This window comes from Rousettus aegyptiacus, unplaced genomic scaffold (genome assembly GCF_014176215.1).
Source record: "Rousettus aegyptiacus isolate mRouAeg1 unplaced genomic scaffold, mRouAeg1.p scaffold_m13_p_16, whole genome shotgun sequence".
NCBI lineage: Eukaryota > Metazoa > Chordata > Mammalia > Chiroptera > Pteropodidae > Rousettus > Rousettus aegyptiacus.
This window is the reverse complement of record NW_023416291.1, coordinates 19,473,084-19,493,002: the sequence shown is the minus strand read 5'-3', so window position 1 is coordinate 19,493,002 and position 19,919 is coordinate 19,473,084. Positions and strand designations below refer to the sequence as shown.

General features: G+C 43.4%; 2 protein-coding genes across 4 annotated transcripts in view; both read right to left on the bottom strand.

The window, feature by feature from the left end:
• Nucleotides 1-16,821, bottom strand: part of TMEM131L (transmembrane 131 like) — a 132,358-nt gene extending 115,537 nt beyond the window's left edge. For both annotated transcript variants that reach the window (XM_016144603.2, XM_016144604.2), the window contains exons 1-3: nt 16,648-16,821; nt 15,900-15,970; nt 9,160-9,203 (exon numbers count right to left, since the gene is read on the bottom strand). In XM_016144603.2, the coding sequence (XP_016000089.2) occupies nt 9,160-9,203; nt 15,900-15,970; nt 16,648-16,771 (239 nt within the window). In that variant the 5' untranslated portion in view covers nt 16,772-16,821. The remainder of the gene's footprint in view (nt 1-9,159; nt 9,204-15,899; nt 15,971-16,647) is intronic.
• Nucleotides 16,822-18,600: 1,779 nt separating this feature from the next.
• The window catches only part of MND1 (meiotic nuclear divisions 1), a 78,115-nt gene continuing 76,796 nt past the window's right edge, over nt 18,601-19,919 (bottom strand). For both annotated transcript variants that reach the window (XM_036233569.1, XM_036233570.1), the window contains one exon: nt 18,601-19,204. The gene's annotated coding sequence lies outside the window, so the exon portion shown is untranslated. The remainder of the gene's footprint in view (nt 19,205-19,919) is intronic.

Sequence of the window (19,919 nt, the reverse complement as noted above, 5' to 3'; positions counted from 1 at the left end):
TACTGTTTGAGCCGGCTGAGTCAGGGTTTTCTGTTTCTTGAAGCTGACAATACATAATTACAAAGCAAAGCAAGCTAACAGGATCGCCCACCCGCCCAAGGACTAAAGGCAGCCTCGCAGGACACGTCACGGTGGTAGGTGGTCCACAGGTAATCCTAAAAGAACAGATTTAAATTTTCCAGAGCCTCTCAAAAGCTATGCAACTGCATGTCAGTAGAGGAGCCACACCTGGAAACAGTGTAAAACTAAAGAGACTAGCACACAAAGAGGAATTACTGAAGACCAGCTCTGGGTCTTTCTTATAAGAGCCAAGTTCACTCCCCTCCAAGGTTTGCTAGGAATCATCTGACAACGGGGCGTACTAACTGATTCAATCGCCTCCACACATCGATCTCAGACCGAGTCTCCTACGGAGGGCAGACCACCAGCATATCTGATTGGGAAAATGGTTTTTCAAGCTATTTCACTTTAGATACAAGGTAGACGAGGGTATCCAGAGAGAGGATGCCTCAGATCATGTGCCTGTTCTGCCACTTTACAGCTCTTGTAATCTTAAACTGTTCTACCTTGATGAACTCGTTTCCGCATCTATAAAATGGGAACGCGAATCCCGTTACCTAAGGATGATGCCTACGAAAGTACTTTGTAAAACCATAAAGTATAATACAAGGGCAATTACTTCCATCCAATTTTCAATGGATTGACTGGATGGGCATTTTAAGAGATAAAGATTAATCATGATCCTGGGAGAATTGCTTCACTAAAAATTAATATTAAATGCATCTTCTGTAGCTATTAATTGGAACATTGTCTGGACTCTTATTCAAACTGGACTTCACCTAGTACCAATAATCTAGTAGTAGCCAGGGAAACCAACATCCACGAGGTGGCACAACCCTAAGGTCACGGTTGGCGTGACCCCAACATGAATTACTGACCAGGCGCATCTTCACAACCGTCAGCTTGGCCAGTCACACGCAACGCGCTTTGACTGAAGCTGTTCTCTGGAAACTACCTTCAAATGCATCGTTGGCTCGCTTTGGCCATTTCACAGGCGGCAAATCATCCTTCCTATGGAAGTTTAGTTTTAGCCCAACACCCATGTGTCCTTCAAAGCCATGTTTCCTGAACAAATTCCTTGAATAAGCTGGGTAAAAACAATAGGAATTGGCATGAGGGAAAAAGCAGGTATGGCACTAAACCCATGTTTCTCAAAATGCTATGTCACTTGTGTAGTAGAGAAAATAATAGGTAAATATGGCCTTCTTCCTGAAATATGAATTTTACTAAAAGATTTTGGGGGAAAAATAAAAGAAAAAAACAACCAGTGAGTAATTTTAATGATGGAAAATCCTCAATACATTTTGAATTTTGTTAATTTCAAAGAGTTTTCATGGTCACAGCAGACTTTTTTAAACTATATCTCCACTACTTTGGAGAAAGCACTGGGCAAGACTACAATAAGTAAGACTTCCTTGTATCATTTATAAATTAATTACAGAGGCAATCCTAAACAACAGTTCCAAAAGAACATCTGTATTGAGCACAACATCTATGAAATACTGTCTAGACTACCACGGCAATTATTTGTAAAGTGGTAACATTCTTTTTCTACATTTATAGGGGTGGGGGCGGGGGGGGGCGAATCACTATTACTCTAGAGTCATATTTCACATGTAAAAGATTGTAACAACAAACTAATAATTTGATGGCAATTCATTTAAAACTGAAGTAACAAGCTCCCAGGAGACCCCATTATCTAAATAACTGGTGTTCCTAGACAGAGACTACTACCTTGGGAAATTATATTTTTCCTTTGCACCTTGAAATCCCAAGCTCTGCCAACTTCTTAAGCAATAAGAAGCTGGTGTCACAATAGATTCGTAATACCTTTATAGACTTAATCAGTGCTGCTGCCAATATATCGGGATCCTGTGATGAGCACAATGCTCACTGCGTAAAAGAAGCCTAAAGCGACCAAACTGTCAGCCCACCTCCCGACTGGGATTTCCTGAGGACAGAGGCTGGGTTCCTAAAGGCCGAACGCCCCCTTCTCCTGCTCATTTTCCCTCATCTTAAACGAGCTCCTCTCGGGTCTTTCCTATACTTTTTAAAAACCACGCTGTCGTTTCCACTGGCACATCTCCCTGGGCTGCTGGACCTCCTGGGCCCTTTCTTCAGGATGCACAGCTGACTGAATGGATTCCAGGGAGTTACTTTACTGTTAAATATTGTGACGAGTAGCAATAAATAATCAATTGCTTCCAAGCCACCGAGCAATAGATGGAAAGAAGCCCGCTCAGAGCTAGACGTCTCCTGTCCAGCTGAACCCCTCTGAAAGGCAACTCCCCAGTCCAGTGAACACGGGGTTCCTGTGCTGGATCTGCCACACCCCACCCCAGACTGCCATTCCACTCCTTCCGGTTCAGGAATGTCAATATGAACAAAGTGTTTTGCCTATTTGTATCCTAGATTAACCCTTGAAAATCCACCTGGAATTATTAAACTGGCTTAAATATATTTTTCAATATAAAGATACAAATTAGCACAAGCCTAATCACTCCAGAGTCTGTAAAAAAATATATATCTAAGAGAAACATTTCAATGAAAATCAGAATGACAATTTTGATCTTATCATCAGTTCCAATTGAGGGTTGAATAATAATATAAATCTCAAAAGTTTTGTCAAAAATTTTACAACCTAAAAAAAACCCAACAATGTTTTTATGGCTTGAAAACAATGTTAATACATAGCAAGACCCCTGTTTAAAAGCTCGTGTTCTAAGGAGAACAGCTAAATTATGAGGCCTGTTACAGTCAAAGAAAATTCGCCTCGCACTGCTACGGCCATGAAGACATCCTCCGTGCAACCCTCTCGGAGCCCACGCGGCCCACAGAAGGCACTGGGGACACACGCAAACAAGCCACTATCCAGTCTCTTTAAACACACACCGACTGCAAAAGCTCACTTGAAAACCGCAGCCCCTAAAACTACTATCAGGACTGTAGTTTCAATGGCAAATATGGCTTGCGGGCTAGGATGCAAAGGACATGTGAAGGACAAGCAGTCGATTTAAAAGACTTAAATTTAAAAACAGAAGCTTGCATGCCTTCGTTTAGCAGCTCGGAGGGGTTAGGTAAAAGGGTAGGTGCTGGGGGACTCAGCTGATCCGGGACACAGACTCAAGGAACTTGAGTATCCTGAGAAAGTGATTTCCAAACAGAGCAGTAAGTGCCCTGAGCTGAGACAAGTGCAGCGGCTGTGTGGAGCAGCCTCGCAGCGTAGGTCAGGTGAGGGAGGGCTCAGCTAGGGGGGGAGAGAGGTGTTTCAGCAAAAAAAGAAAGGGGGATACCCCGTGAGAAGCAGGGGAGGGCAGCTGAAGAGGTGAGCAGGGCGCACATCACAAAAGGCCTTCTGTGCCACACTCAGGCATCTGCACTTCATCGTGCAGGTAAGGAGCTCCACAAAAGGCTGTTTGTGAGAGGAATGACGGGAGAGGATGTATGGTTTAGACACGTTGCTCGAGTAGGTGTGTGGAGAACAAGCTCGGATAACTATAAAATGAGGCAGGAGAGGGCGTGAAGAAGATCCAGCCACACCTGATGACTTCCTGGGGATGGGGAGATGGGGGAGTCAAGGGGGGCATCCGGATTTCTGGCTTATGCAAATGAACGCACAGTGCTGCCATTCGCCAGAGGGGCTCTGCAGAGGAGGGGCAGCTGTGGGAGCTGAGAGAGCACTGAGCCCAGCGGCTGGGCTCGGCACCCACACACCCGCTTGGCTGCACCCGAAGGCTAAAGGGAGCTCTCTGTGGGCAGCTGAACAGATGAGACCTCCTGCACAGAAGGCACAACCCCAGTTCAAGTTCCTCCTACAAAAACCCAAGAGAACAAGTGAGATCACCTAGGGAAATGACAGATGGGGAGAGAACCGTGGAACCCCGGGGAGACACCGTTCAGGTTAAAAATCTACCATCCTACGGGTCAAGAACCTGGGGTTGTGCTGAAAACATAGCTTCGATTTCTGAATGAGAACAAAGAAAAGTGAAAAGAAGTTCCAGTCCCTGTGGGGACTCTGAGATCCCCTTCCCTGCCAAAAGGAAGTTTCCTTTAAGATTAGGTCATTTTTGTCTGCAAGTATCTCTCTCAGTGTGTTGCTGAAAGGTTAACAAGATTTTCTTCATGTTCTGACTCTTAGAATCTGCCTTTAACTGATGTAAATGGTTTCAGGAAAACACATTTTGCTGCTGTTACTAATCGGATAAAAGCACAGTTAAACGAAGAAACAAACCTTCCACAGACACTGTACCCAGCCAATCGGTATGTATGATTTTCATATAACCATTTAAAAAAGCTGAAACAATATACTATTTACACTTTGTCGTTGCTTAAACTTTTCACATTCTGATGAACATACCCTAAAAAGGCTTATCAGAGAGACGCGCAGAGCCAGCCAAGCTTCCCAAAGTGTTCACTCTAGTAAGAGCTGATGTCAGCCCTCATTCGCTCTCATCACCAAATCCCCAACAGCAATCTTTCTCAGCAAAGCAACAGCTTACTGCTGATATCTGAGAACACCCAGGAGAAAAACGGGGATGGAGAGGAAAGAAGGAAGAAAGTTTTTCAAATATTGCTCTTCTGGCTTTCGACCAAATACGATTACACAGCATTCGCCAAAGATGGGGTCAAGATAATATAAACAAAATCTTCAATGAGGCCAATTACCCTGAAAGCTTTCCCAAACTGTGTGTGAACACAGGGTAGCTACTCTAGAACCCTCAACCCCAGAATGCTCAGTGGTCTGCTTCCGGCCCCACCTGGGGCAGTCCGGAGGGTGTGACACAGAGCCTCTTCACTACCTAGAGTCTCTCGAGACAGACATAGTGCCACTTGCACTTTTCTTGGGACATACTGAGACTGTTCTATGGAGAAATCTATTTATCGAGTCCCCAGGTAATAGCTGCTCCGCTATCTGGCCTCTCAGAGATGATATATGCCTTTTTGTGCAATTCATAAGTGTTCGCTCTACTGCCTTGAAGGCCATCTTAATATTATTAGCAGTTGGCATTGTAAGGTAGCAATTAAAATGAAAATCACAAAAATGTTTGGAAAATGTGTAAGGAGATACTAACAACTTCATAGCTACCATTAAGGATAAATGACATTAAAACAGGGCAAATCTAATATTGAATGATAACCCAAAGTATAAATATCCATCAATCCATACCGATATAACTAAATGACCAAATAAACAAATGCATGAGTCTCCCATACAAAAGAACTCTAAATAATGTAGATGGAGCTTAATCCTAGCTAATGACTTGCCTCTAAATAGTGTATCGTGGAATGAGGTGAAAGAGAATAACTTTACTGCGGAAAAACCTGACAAATGGTACCTCGGCCGGGTGATCCAGGCCAACATCAAAGTGATACATCATGCTGATAGTAGAGAGGTGATATGTGATGAGAATGGCAATGTCTATCTGTGGTCTTCCTTCCTAAACCCACGACCCCAATCTAACCGTGAAAAAAACACATGAGACAATCCCAAACTGAGGTACATTTTACAAAACATCTGTCCAGTCCTCCTCAAATCTGGCCAGGTTTCGAAAACAAGGAAAGTGACAAACCGGGACAACCGAGAAGATCCTCGGAGGACATGACGATTAAAAGTAAGGATCCTGGACAGAGAAAGGACATTAGGGGAAAAGGAATGAATTCCGAATGAAGTGTGGGGGTTAGCGCATAGCAACGTTTCAACTGGTTTCTAAGTTGTGATGAACGGACCACAGTAACATAAGATGTCGGCACTGGGGTAAACTGCCCGAGGGGTAAATGGGGACTCTGGAACATCCTGACAGCTTCCTGTAAATCTAAATCTATTCTAAAGCAAAAGGCTTATTTTAAAAGTAGCAAGACATTACGTGAGGTTTGGGGATATTAAATTTTTCGTTAAAAACAACAACAACGACTAAATGGACGGTAAGCACTTAGGTGACAAATTTACCCATCACAGGACATTATACTTACAGAAACAATTTTCTGGAGAGAAACTCCACAATCTACATTTTCAGAAAATGGACACGAAAAGAGATTCTAAGAGCCGCATCCACCCCATGTCACGATCTTGCCTTTACACATAAAGAATAAATTTCAACAACAAAAAAAGCCAAAAGAAAACAAAGATGCTTGGAAGTCAAGTTGAAAGGAATGCAACTAGGGATAAAATAATGGCAAAATACTGGAATAGTTGCCATTTGGAAGATTAAAATACTATATAAATGAGGGATGATCAAATTAAGGCATTTTCAAATCAATCCAGAAGTGGCAACTAGCTTTTTTTTTTTTTTTTTTAAATGAAACAGGAAAGTTCTGTGAACAGATGGTGGTGATAGTTACACAAGAATGTGTACACACTCAATGCCACAGAACTGTATACTTAAAAACGGTTAAAATGAAAAATGTTTCATATATAAATCAAAAAAAAAAAATAGAGTGTATCACAGGTAGTAAGGTTAAGTGCCATTTTATTAATAAATAAGCATGCATGCAGTCATACATCCACATATATGGCTGTGGGTGAATAAGTAACCGTGAGGTAAAATGTATCTCCTACTCGGAACTGCTGTTGGGAAGTTTGAAAGCCACTGTTCTAAATCACTGACACAATTCTCCCTCGCCCCACGCCTCTGCCTGACAGTGTCAAAAAACCAGTAGGATTAAAGTCTACTAAAACCTGTAACTGGAACAGAACTGGTGAAAAGAAACGAGTTCTCATTAATGAGAAAGGAGAGAACTGCATTTGCCAAAGAGACAAACTCAAAAGCACACGCAGCAAGACTCTCTCTGCAGGCCCGGCCCACCCCCAGAGATGCGGCCCAGGCCGTCCTAGCTCCGCGCTCACGGCACCACCTCCCGACCTGCCAGCTGCGCTCGAACATGTCAAATCAAGTCTGAGATTCCTACGAAACAACCCATCGGGCTTCCTGATTTTCCTCCCACTAAATCCTTCCCCATCGCAGTCATGATCTCGCCAGGTGCTCCAAGCCAAACACTAGAAGCCCTCCGTGACTTCTTTCCCTCCCTTTCCACAACCGATTCGACCAGTGGCGGATCTGCTCCAACCCAGAACTCTCCATGTCCCCCCAGGCCCTCGACCGCCAGCTACCCTGAACCTTTTCTTGCTCTCGTACACCCAAACAGGATTGTGACGAATTGTGAACTCTGAGTTATCCCCGATTTAAAATTTTATGCTGAGTTTAAATGGTCGCCAAGAAGGTAATATTGTAAATATTGATTTTTAATAAAACTCACAATCACTTTTAAAAATATATTCAATGGAATCTAAATACCAGTGCAATAATATCCATCATCATCCATTTTTTAAAATATACAAATAGGCTTTTCTATATTGCTGGATATTCCCTCAAAGAATTTTAACATAATATACCTTTATGTTCAAAGCCTTTCGCAACTAAACTATGGGTATAAATTGAAATTTCAGGTTTTGAACAAGTTCCTGTAGCCATTGATTGGATCTTAGTGTTAATTTTTTTCTTCTGAAATGAGTTATCATTAAAATTTTATTAGTATGCAGTTGATCAAACCAACAAATTTTACAAATTTTAATAGGTAATTAAACACAAATCAAATGTAATTGAAAGTGTATCCTTTAATGAGATGAATGGAACTGTCTTTTACTCCCCTAATTGGTCCACATGATGATTACTTACTGCTGGGATAAGACAGGACGTTAGCATCAATTTAATCTTGTTTTCCTTGTCCTTTATTATAATTTTTTTTTGACGTAAGCATGAAAAAAGCTGGTTCACAGAAACAGACGTGAGTAGACGGAGCCTTGTTACAGCACTGTCCCTACCTATATTCGCTAAGCTGCCTCAATGTTTTACCCAAAAACCAGTGATCTAGCATTAAAAACAACTTCCGATGATCTAACAACTGCCAATTTGAATGGGTCCTCCATCAATTTTAATGAAAGTAAAGATTTGAAAATCACCAGAGTAACAAATGAGTTTTTCATCCAAACAGAGTTAACTACTTTCTCCTAACTAATACCAGAATTTCAAATGCCCAAAATGAAACACACAGTAGGATCAGGGCTGGGTAAGATTTATGTCTTTTTTTTTTTTTTAAATGGAGAAGCATAGCTTGCAACCTCAGGTAGATCATTTTTTAGGAAAATACGTGGCTGTTGGGAATCTAGAAGTTGATTTCCTAAAGTTATTCCTGTGTTCAGGTACCACCGAGTCTTCAAGTACTTACTTCTAAGGGAACAGATATCCCAGTCTGACAACTGACTGAGACTGCCCCATGACCAGAGTATTCTCTTTTAAAAATGTAGTTTACTTACATCTTTCCATTTGCTAGCCCCCGCTTAAAATCCTTTAACAAATCACACCACATACTCTATTTTTATTTTATTAAAAAATAAAATTCAAATTCCTACTGTTGACCTCTAAGGTCCCACCTCATCTCACTATTCCACAAACTGACATTGGCTTTCTCCAAGTTTCTGGACGGCTGCCAGTGCTTCCCACCTCAGGGCCTTTGCACCTGCTGTTCCCTCCGCCCACAGCGCTCTCCCTCTGCCTGCTGTGAGGCCACTTCTGCGCATCCTCTGGACCACAACTCAAATGTTACCTGCTAAGAGAGGCCTCACCTGATCACCCCATCACCTCATTATTCTCTACCATGGCCATCTAATTCTTGATAGTTCTTATAAAAGCATAACTATTTTGTTTTGCTTGCAGTACTGCCTGACTCCCCCACTATAACACAACAACACCTTGTTCGATGTTTTGTATCCGGCACTCAGCACAGTGCCTGATGCCCAGTAGCTGTTTGTGAATAACATGAAGGGTCTAAGCATGCCATGGGAGAAGAGAAGTTGGTGGAGGGAGGGAGGGAAAGAGGAAGGGAGAGAGGGAGAGAGAATCATTGTATGTGTGTCTTTAACAGCCTTCTGTACAACTGTATTTTCGAACAAAATCATATTAGAGTATAGATACCCCAAATGCCAAAGGAAAGGTGTATTACTGATAACATTAAATACATAAACGTAGACATACACAAGACTTCTGATAGCATCCAAAGTGGACAGGGAAATCTAGCAGGTAAATGCTTCCATTTTTTTCTTACCTCTGTTCTTGAGAATGCTCCTCCATATCCTCTTCAGAATCACCCTATTGAAAAAAAACATGCTTTAACAGTTGTTTCAAAGGAACACAAATTCTCTAAAAGAAAGAGTTCTTTTAGAGAATGTCTAAAATAGAAGTGTGTGACACACAGCAGGCATTCAATATTTATTGAAAGAATGACTCTATTAATGACACTACTAAAAGCCATAAATTGTCAAGTGACCCCCTAGATACTCATTGTAAGAATTCTACCTGTTTAAAATCACAACCTAAAATAAACATACTCTCAAATTAGTTTTACGTCACTTCTCTCCAAGAGCATTTTTTAATGTTTATCACACAAGGTAAAGTTTAATGATAATAAACATTCCCAAATATAGAAAATGTATAGTTTTGATCAGAATCCCCTAAACGAATACCTAATCTATTCTGACATCAACATAAAAAGGCTGATAAATATTATAAATGGCATAAATATCATGCTCAAAAGTGATTCCAAAATCTTCTGGATTTACCATGCCCAAAATCAGATCATGTGCCACGTATCAGGGAAGGCTCTGGAAACGAACACAAGGCCAGATCCAATTAAATACTACATTTGCCTGATAGATGTGATCTTGACTATTCTTTCCAGAAGTTCATCGCTGTTGGCTTCAGTAACGCCAACCTGTCCTGTTCCCCTAGCTTCTCTCTGATTCTTGGCTCTCTTGGTAATACTGCCTCACTGCCCTCTTCCTATGTCACCTGCCAGTCCCCCTGGGCTGACTCCCCTACACTAATTCCACAGGTTAGCCCTCGCTTGTAACCACAGGCCCAAATCCCTATCTCCAGCCCCAACTTCCCACTCAGTCACATCACAGACACTCAATAATTGCCTATCTTTCCGCAAGAGCCAAGCCTTATGTGGTTTTGGTCAGCACGGCACATGCTCAGCACTCCACCCCATGTGCCCGTGAACTAACTTACAGCTCCAGCCCTACTGCCAGATGCCTGCAGGGTACATGCACTTTGTCTCCCCAGAAACAATTACGACCAGCGTCAGATTTATCAACATCAGGGATCCCCGACAAGTGGCTTCTGTTCTAACCAGGCTCCCTCTGTCAGACACCACCATCACACTCCTGGACCCGCAAACCTTTAGGGTCATCCTATGCTGCTCTCCTCCCTTCACCTCCAACCATCGAAGACCCACCCACTCATCTGGAAGACAGTTCAGACCTGTCCTCTCTTCTCCATCCCTTCTGTCGGCCAACTGGCCCACACCATCAGTACCCCAGGCCTCCATTGCCATCGCAGATGGGGCTTTCTTTCTTCTCTCTGACTTTTGCCTTCCACCCATCCTGGGTGTCACTGCCAGACCAATCTTCCTAGACATCAGTCATTACTTACCATGCACATGGTATGGACCCAGCACGCAATGTCTCTGTGCTACTCTCTCTGCTCAAGAACCTACCATGGCTAACTGCTAGTCAGCTCTACTCCAGCTCCTTAATCTGGAATTGAGCCACTGTCAATTGACCTTGATACCTATCTCAATCGCTATAACCATGCTTCAGCAGGGGCTCTGGGTTCCAATGTAAACCGTCAGCATAAATGCACTGAACCTTCGCCCATGTGAGTGAGGCTCTAAGCTAGGCCCCAGTCACCTGTCTGCTAATGCAGATCTCTCAGGGGCCTTAACAGATGCCTCTAATACACACTGCTCCTCCTCTCTCCTCTGGGTTCCCACATTTCAGCATTTGGATGTTATCTCAGGGTATTATCAGCCTTATCTCCCCAACAACACCAAGTTCTCAAAGGGCAGGAGCCAAATCCTATAATTCTCCCCCACCACCAGAGGTGGGGGTGGGGTGGGGTTGGGCAAAATGGGGGAAGGTAGTCAAAAAGCACAAACTTCCAATTATAAAATAAGTAAATCATATGGATATAATGTATGGCATGGTGACTACGGTTAATAATACTGTATTGCATATTGCATATAGTTGCTAAAAAAATAAATCTTAAATATCTCCTTACAAGAAAAAAAATTTTCTATGTACCATCACAGATGTTACCTAGGCTTACCTTGGCAATCATTTCACAATATATACAAATATCAGATAATTATGTTGTATACCTGAAGCTAATGTCAATTATACTTCAATAAAATAATTTTAAAATACTAATGGATATGACTATTTCTGAAAACTTCATAAAGCAAATTTTTCTAAATCAAAACCGAACATGAAAATTATTTCCCTCAGAAACAGGAACTTTATCACCACAATACTCACCTTCCGGCCCAATTGTGCTAAAACTCATATAATAAGCACAATGGCCAAAAATATGGGCTTTGGAGCTAAACACCTCACAGGTTCAAATCCCAGCACTATCACTTTCTTAAGGCCTTGGACAAGTCATTTAATGACTCCGTGCCTCAATTTCCTCATCTGTAAAATCAGAACCTAAAACTTTACAGTTTTTAGTGTATGTATTAACATGTACTAATACTCGTAAAGGGCTTAAACAATGCTGGTTAGTATTGAACCCATGATAGTTATTATTTTTTATGTCAACAGTGGAAGCAGATTAAACCAAAATTAAAACTCTATGACAAAAAGACTTCCAAATACTAGTTAACGAATCAACGACTGGAGAAAGATGCCATTACATAACAGAGTACCTGAGACAATTAAGAATTCTCATGCTCTGTGTACCATTTCCTGTTTCACTTTTTATCAATTTCCGTTATTTACTCCCGGGCTTAAGGGGGTAAATTTAACAAGACACGAGATTTTTAAAGGTAGAGACCTTCTTATTCATGACTGTATCCGAGGTCGGGGCCATGCTCGGTGTTTGCTAGATGAACAAACAGGGCCAGTGGAACACAGCGCCTGCTGCCATCCTAGTCCAGGCCAGCGAGAGTCTGTAGCAGCTGCTCCTACTCAGCAGCCACGTCCACGTCCCAAACCTATCCGGGGCATCAGAGGCAAGGCTTCACATCTCAGCAAAGTCTGACTGGATTAAAAGGACACATTCTAGACTGACCTTCTTGCTGCCGAAACTGATATAAAAATGTGATTATTAAACAATAAGAAACCACTGCTTCAGGCATTCAGTCTGCCATCTTCAGAACTGAATAACCTATAAATAGGGGAACAAGACAACACAGTGACAAACTGCCTCTCTTCCATTAGGAAGAACTCACAGGCTAACTAATGGATGCCTACTGCATACACAAAAGGAACATCAAACTCAGAAGCCCAAACTCCCTTAAGGGGAACCTAGTTAGGGCAACAAGGCGCACACGACAAAGAAAAGCCAGACACTCAAGAAATTCAAGAGAGAGAAATGATGAGAGCACCATGCCATGTCAGGAGTAGGGAAGGACCAGCCCTGTACGAAAAGCAGGGCAATAGCATCTGCTCTTTCATTCAACAGGTGACACGTTGCACCTGCCCAGCCAAGGGTCAGGCTAGAGTGACCGTCCCAGACACCGGACCAGAGCAGCAGTCAAGGTCAGGATGTGTAAAGACCTCAGGGCCAAAACAGGTCAACCACAGAAGCTTTTTGACCTTGAAGGTGAAGTCAGAAGGGACACAAAGCAGGGTCTCGCACACACGCAATTACTTCCTGACAGTAAGCTAATGAAAATGCTTTCTGGTTTCTACACCATCACCACTTTGGATTCAGTGTGGTGAAGCACGTGTCACGTGAAGCAGAGGAAAAACTCCGTAAAGCTAAGAATAAAACCACATGGTTTTTTCTTCCTTCTCATTATCATCATGGACGGTTTTCATGTTCCTACGCCAAACTGTTATACAACATAAGACAGTATATAACAAAAAGACATGAATAACTTATCTGTGCCATTGGAGGGCACATAATAGTCCCAAAGTTATCTGCACTGGTTCAGCCCCTTCAAGGAAGGCAAGCTGTTCAACACTCTCCAAGGACCAAATTCAGGGGACAGCTGAGATACGGCCGAAATAACAGGTAACATGTGCTTACTAAATTCGAGGCACTTAATCCTCACAAAACCCTTTGAGATCAGCACCATTTCCACCCCCACTGTGCAAATGAAGAAACTGAGGACAAAGAAGTAAAAAGGGATAGAGCTTAGAGTCAAACCCTGGAAGCCTGGGCAGAGGGTCTGGCAGTGTAGAACAACTCAGTTGTTATATCTGGTTTTGCTAATGGTGCATTACTCAAATTCTTGATCACTTAGAGATCCATTAAAAAGAAAAAAGACCTAATCAACAGAAAACATTTCCAAAATAACTGTATATAATTAGCATTGGCAAATGTTAGCATTCAATTTTTTACTGCTACATCTTCTGATGCTATTTCACCTATAATTGAAAAATCTTAGCTTCTGGAGCTAAGTCTTTAAGTCTTTCTGAATGAGAGAAACCTGACTTACAAGTTAATTAAGCAGAAAACCCTCAAATTTAAATAACAACTATAAATATTCCCTTTCAACAGACTCCATGACACACACGAGGGAACTTTCTCTTTAAAAAATTCAAGATACTTTGAAAAGTATTCTCTAAAAATAACTTCCAGAACTCTCTGCAGTTTATATATATATATGTACATGTGTATATATACACATATATGTATATACATATAACATACTGTGTGTATCTACATAGGCAATTTAAACATATATGTGTGTGTGTGTGTATATATAGCATGCAGTTTAGATATAAATAGATCCATATTTAACCTCGCCCCCACCCAGGTACATTTAGGTAAAGTAAAATAGCCTCTAGAAGATATACATATAGATAATAGTGTTGAAAAAATTACCAGTTTCACTTTCATTATGGCTTTGATTAAAATAGCTTAGCTATCAATGCTTCTATAGTATTCCAAAAGACAGCTTCTAAATTCTAACATCTTTTACGAAAGAAAATTGCATTATCCATATAAATGAAACAACACTGTAAATTAATAATTTTGTAAAATAACGTCAGAGCCTATAAGTAAAATATCATAGGCCCTGACATTTTCACCTCTGAGCACAGAGACTACATCTTCGACTAATGCTGTACCAAATGAGAGTCTATAATTTACTTTCCTTTCAGCCTGGGTTAGCTTTCAACACTACCCAATAAGAGGCAGAGGCTACACATTAGTAAAAATGCAAATGTGAATACATATAGATGTACTACGGTGCTTCTCAAACGGGGCAATTTTGCTCCCCAGGGACATTTGGCAATGTCCGGAGACATTTTTAGCTGTCGCAAGTGAGAAGAAGCGAGGGAGGAGTGAAAGCCACTGGGATCTAGCGGGTAGAGGCGGAGATGCTCTGGCTCCTTGACATCCTACAGTGCTCAGGTCGGCCCCCTACAACAAAGAATTCTCCAGCCCACAATGTCACTAATGTGGCCATTTAACAACTCTGATATACACAAATATAACTCTGATATACACAAATATAACTACATTTTTCATAGTAAATATGGCAAATGTTAAGTGTGGCTCTCTCAGTAGGATTATGCACTTCTATTTTGTTTGTTTTATCTTTTTGCAGATTCCAAACCTTCAACAATACACATCTGTTACTTATAATCAGAAAAAAAAAAAATTCCACTTGGGAATAAATTTTTAAGAGAAGGGCAAACCATTTGCTCCCCATCCTGTTGGGGCTTTTTTCTCAAAGGACTGGTCTTATTCAGCCTGCTGGCCTTCACCGAAGGTCCAGGAAAATTTTCCTCTAAAAATCACCTCTCCGCCTTGAAGCTGTTATTCATTAGCCCTGGTTAAAATGAATATTCCAAATATCTCAAAACCAGTACTCTAAAATGCTTCACATAGGAGGGAGAAAATTGAAATGTAAAACTGCACAGCCTTTCCAGCGAAATTACAGCTAGACATCCTGTTTTTCTAAACAGCCACAAGAGACAGCATAGAATTAAGTGCTGCCACCAATGAGGGAAGTAATGAACATCTCGAAAATTACGGCACACAAACTGAATATTCCCTTATAATTCAAACCGCTCCTCCCTCCTCAGAAAAAAAAACACACACACACACTTGAGGTCAGTACTGTCGCTGCTGAAAAGCAGTCAACATTATATTTAAATGTGTACATCTGAAGTCAGTGAGACTTTCTCCTAAAAGTTAAACCTTACACACAAAAGCTTTGCAGTACTGTCTATTGCTGCAGTAAACCCTATATGATGCCACAGATTCCGATGAAATATTAGAAATTATTTTTCCACATGTAATCACTATATCATGGGGGGAGTCCCCTAAACTAGAAGTTTGAGATCTTAAAGGAACTTGAAAAAAATCCAAGATTACAATCCTTTTAAAGTCACATCTTCATCCCAAAGCTACTTAACGCTAACACAGCAAGTACCACTCACTAACATTCCTGAAATCAATATTCCTGTTGTCCTCAGGCACATAGCACCAGCTCACTTGGAGAACAGGGCACATGTCTCTCGCCCACCCAGGACCACAGCTGGCCAAGGGGCCCGCCCTTTCCTCTATGTTCGGCAGAGGCTGGCCGCGGCCCTGTTGAGGTGGCCTCAGCTCCCACCTCCTGAACTTGGGGCAGGCGTGACTCACGCCGTCACATGGCCCGGGAGGAGGCCTCGAAGGCCACCATTGCCAGGTGTTTAGGCTCGGCCCCACCGTTTATTTGCCTTGCAAAGTGGCCTGCACGCCTGTGCCCCCTGGGGGCCGGCGGCCTTCCAGCCTCTCCCCCCTCGCACACCCACCCCCGCCCTGTCACCTGGTCGTCCTCACCTGAGTAGGCAACAGGAGTTCCCCTTCTTCTGCCTGCCACAGCTCCACCACGTTCGGCAAGGGCTCAACCGCTGCACGAACACCAAAAAACACACCGCATTTTTAATGCACGGAAAAGAAAGGCTTCCTGTTTCCCTATCGTCTCCCATGCACCCGCCTCACCAAAACAAGCCTCCCTTTCCTTCTAGAAGCAGAGGACACCCGAGGATAAGAACACAATGGAGGGGTGTAAACCGGCGGCTCCAGTGACAGAGAGCCGACGCGTGCAGGGTCTGAAGGTGTCGTACTGGGGGGGCGGGTGGGGAGAAGCCACCCCGCAGGCCACTCTGCGCTCGCATCCCGCAGCATCTGGGGCTGGCATCTGCAGAATGAGTCCTGGGCGGCCAGGCTCGGGGAACAAAGCTGCAGGAAGCCCGGCCGCGGCGGGGCCCCAGCGCGCGCCACACAAAGCGGGGGCTGCGCCCGGGGCGCCGGGGGCCCGCGCACAAAGGCTCCCGGACGCGCGCGGCTAGCGGTCCGCGCCACGGTCCCCAAGCCCCGCGACTTCCCAGCTTTCTGTTTGCATGGGGACGCTGCGGTTAGAAAATGTTATCAGCCAGAATTGCAACCGCTTTCCTTCCTCCTCCTGCCCCTTTCCCTTTCCTCCCCTCCCCTTGCCCTCTAATAGATTTCGGCAGTTCCTTAAAAGAAAGAAGGGGGGGGGGGGCAGGGTAGAGAGGGAAAGCCAGCAGAGCCGCGCAAGGCTGACCTTGTCCCTGAGCCCCTCCCGGGCGACAGCAGGGCAGGAGGACTTGGAAGATGCCCAGCAGGAGGTTCACGGCCGCGGCGGTGCGGCAGTAGCAGCCCGGCTGCGGGCGTCGGAGCCCCGCCATGCTGCTGCTCGCGCTCCTCTCGGTGCTCGCCGCGCTCGCCGCTAGCTCGCTGGCGCCCGGGCTGCCTCGCCCCGGACCCGCCCCCGCGCCGCCCGCCCCGCCCCGCGCTGCCACCCCCGCCCCCGCCGCCGCCGCCGCCGCAGCTGCTGCAGCTCCAGCCCCGGGCGCGCCGCTCGTCCTGCGCGCGTGTGCGCCACAGATAGGGGGGGACGGAACGCGGCGGGGTGCGGGGAACGTGGACAATGCGAACGCCGCAGCCGCGGGCGCCCCACCCCCGCGTGGAGCGCATGGCAGCGGGCACGCCCCGCAGCGCCCGCAGCTTTTTGCCCAGATCTGCGGGGCCCAGGCACTTTCTGCGGCCGTGACTTAGACTGTCGGGAGAGACTATCAGGCCACTGTCGCCAAGTGCGATTTCAACAACTTTCGGGAGAGGTCCACTTTGTTTGGGCACACGGGCCACAGTCGGGTTATTACCCACGGGCAGGGGAGCGGCGATGAGTGGTGGGAGTGAGGAGTCGCCCAGCGAGAGGCCCGAGACAGGATATTAGTGGAAATAATACAGTGGTTGTCAGGAAACGCGAGTGCAGCCACATGGCTACTGCCAGTGCTGCAGCGAGGATATCCGGTGGCTGCATAGTCTGTAATTTAGAATAAAAAGAGCTCTCCCCAGCCCCGAGAGGCTGACCTCAGCGCCGCGTGGCGGTGGTGCGCCCGACGCCCTCTGTGGAGACCGTCCAGGTTGTGACAGGTGGGGAAGCCTCTTCCTAGGCGGTTTATAGCTTCAAAGACCCTGCAAATACTCCCCTTCGATTCAAGTTGCAAAATTTAGCCAGCTTCTTCTGAAACATGGTGGGGGCGCCGGGGGAGGACGTGGCTTAGTTGCCTGTTTCTAACATAACAGGATAATATAAATATTATATATTTTCTAGCCTCATTTTTTTGATGTCTTGAACCGAGAAGTACATCTAAGGTCTGAGATGTCTTTTAATATCATGCCTTTGCCAACGATATCAGGAACAAGCACTTATTCAGGAATCGATGTGCATCACCTGGAAATACTGACAATATTCACATTTTTTTTTCATTAATTTGCTGCTTCCAGAGTAGCTTGTATGAAATTCAGAGAATATGAGCAGTAAAGAGGGGAAGTGACCGGGGCTCACCTGTCTGCTTACATTGATCCTCTGCTTAATTGCTTCTGGTGCCTTATAGTCTAGACAATGGAAAAGCGGTGGTCGAATAGCAGGACAGATGCCGGAGAAGGACTAAATCAATTACAAATCCTCTCTCTCCTAAGGATATAATACAGTACTGTGAACCCAGCCTCACGCTGCGTCTGGACAAAACTCTAAAGAAGCTTAAATAGCCTAATTGCTTGGCTAGAACTTAATATTTAGGATTAGCAAAAATAGTCTTCCATGTGGAGGAAAAAAAAAAAACCCTCACTTTGCATTATTTAACTTGCAAACCTCCAGTATTCTCTCTTGTTCCTTGCCTTTTTTCCTGTTCCCTGCCAGCCTGTTGATTTCCTTAGCAAGGATCTCCAGTCCCACCCTAAAGTGCCCCTCTTTTCTCTTCATGTCATTTCTTCAGGTTTCTATTTACCCCTTGAGCTCTGAAGGTTGTCCCAGTGTTAAGGTGGTCTCACGATAAGAATACTTGCATGGCTCACTTAGGCAGTTACTGCACCGTCAAAGGTTTTTTGTTTGTTTGTTTTGTTTTGTTTGTTTATTTTTAATGAAAGTTCTCTCATTGGCTTATTTATTTTACAATATGCATTTTTAAGTCCTCTTATGACCATACTACTTAGAAATGAAAGCAAGCAGAAATTGATGGCCCTGACAGGATTTATTAAACAGATTTAATAAAAAGTCATGGTACAAAACTTTTTTACTACTTTTTAAATAACTTTACTTTTTCCCCACACTAACCAGTATCACAGAATCAATGGAAATGACTTAAGAGATAGAGAAAATAGCTGTAGACCATATATAACTATGGTTCTATTTTGTCCTCATACTGAAGCCTTTTAAAGGCCAGCTTGATTTTTCAAAGTGTGGTCTTGAGGACTTTACAAAGTGGGTAATGCTATGAGACTGTTGTTCAAAAAGCCAGAAACCTGTATCTGTAGTGCCAGGGGGTTGGAGAGGGATACAGGATTACACAGCTGTCTTCTTAGATAAATCTGACCTACTTAGCCTTCTCTGGAGGTATTTTTCATGCTGACTCATGAACAACAGGAAAGTTATGGCCCATTAAGTAGCATCTATGTTTTGAAGTGAAGTTCTGCTCCAAAGAAGACTCCAGTGTCATTTGTGCTGTATTTCCATCGTTCCTCTGTAGAAAGTAGATATTCTGTTGTCACGGAATATTAAAGCTGGGAAAATTTTAGCTATTAAATGGACTGCATCTTTTTACAGAAGAAACCGAAGCCTAGAAAAGATGAGAAATACCCAAGTTATAGTGGCAGAGTAACGGAAAAGTATATATGAAATAATGTTAACTGAAAAAAATTTAGTGTAAACATGAATAAACTTTATGTGCAAATTATATACACAAGAGTAAAGTATGAAAGAGGCACTAAGAAGATAATTTATTAGAGTATATCAATTTGAAATGATATCCATGTAAGTTAAAATGTTTTGTAAAAACCTAAAATTGATTGAATCTACACTTAAAATATACAAGATGCTGAGCATGCTTTTGACTTACTTTACCCTTGTTCTTTTTTTCTTAATGAGTACAGATGAACACCAAGCAAGTCTATAAATGTGAGTTACGTCTTAACGCATCCTGCATAAAATTGGCAGTGAAATGTCATGGCCAAATCGCCTATCTCTAATCCAGAGAATATTCAACACACCAGGACATAAGGTAGTTGTGAAGATTAAGTGAAATAATGTATGGTAAGCATCTGGTATAGATGTTCGACAAATGCCAGCAATGATATTATCATGTATTGCCGATGTAAGGCCACGCCAGACCTTTCATTAATATGATAAATTTGATACTGATTTTCGATTACTTGAATTACCAATTATCATTCATTATCACATCATTTATCACTCAGTTATTCTGGAAATGGGTATGATTATGCAAATGTACCTGTAACAGTTGTTTGCTGGCTTATCTATCCATCCGTTTTGGG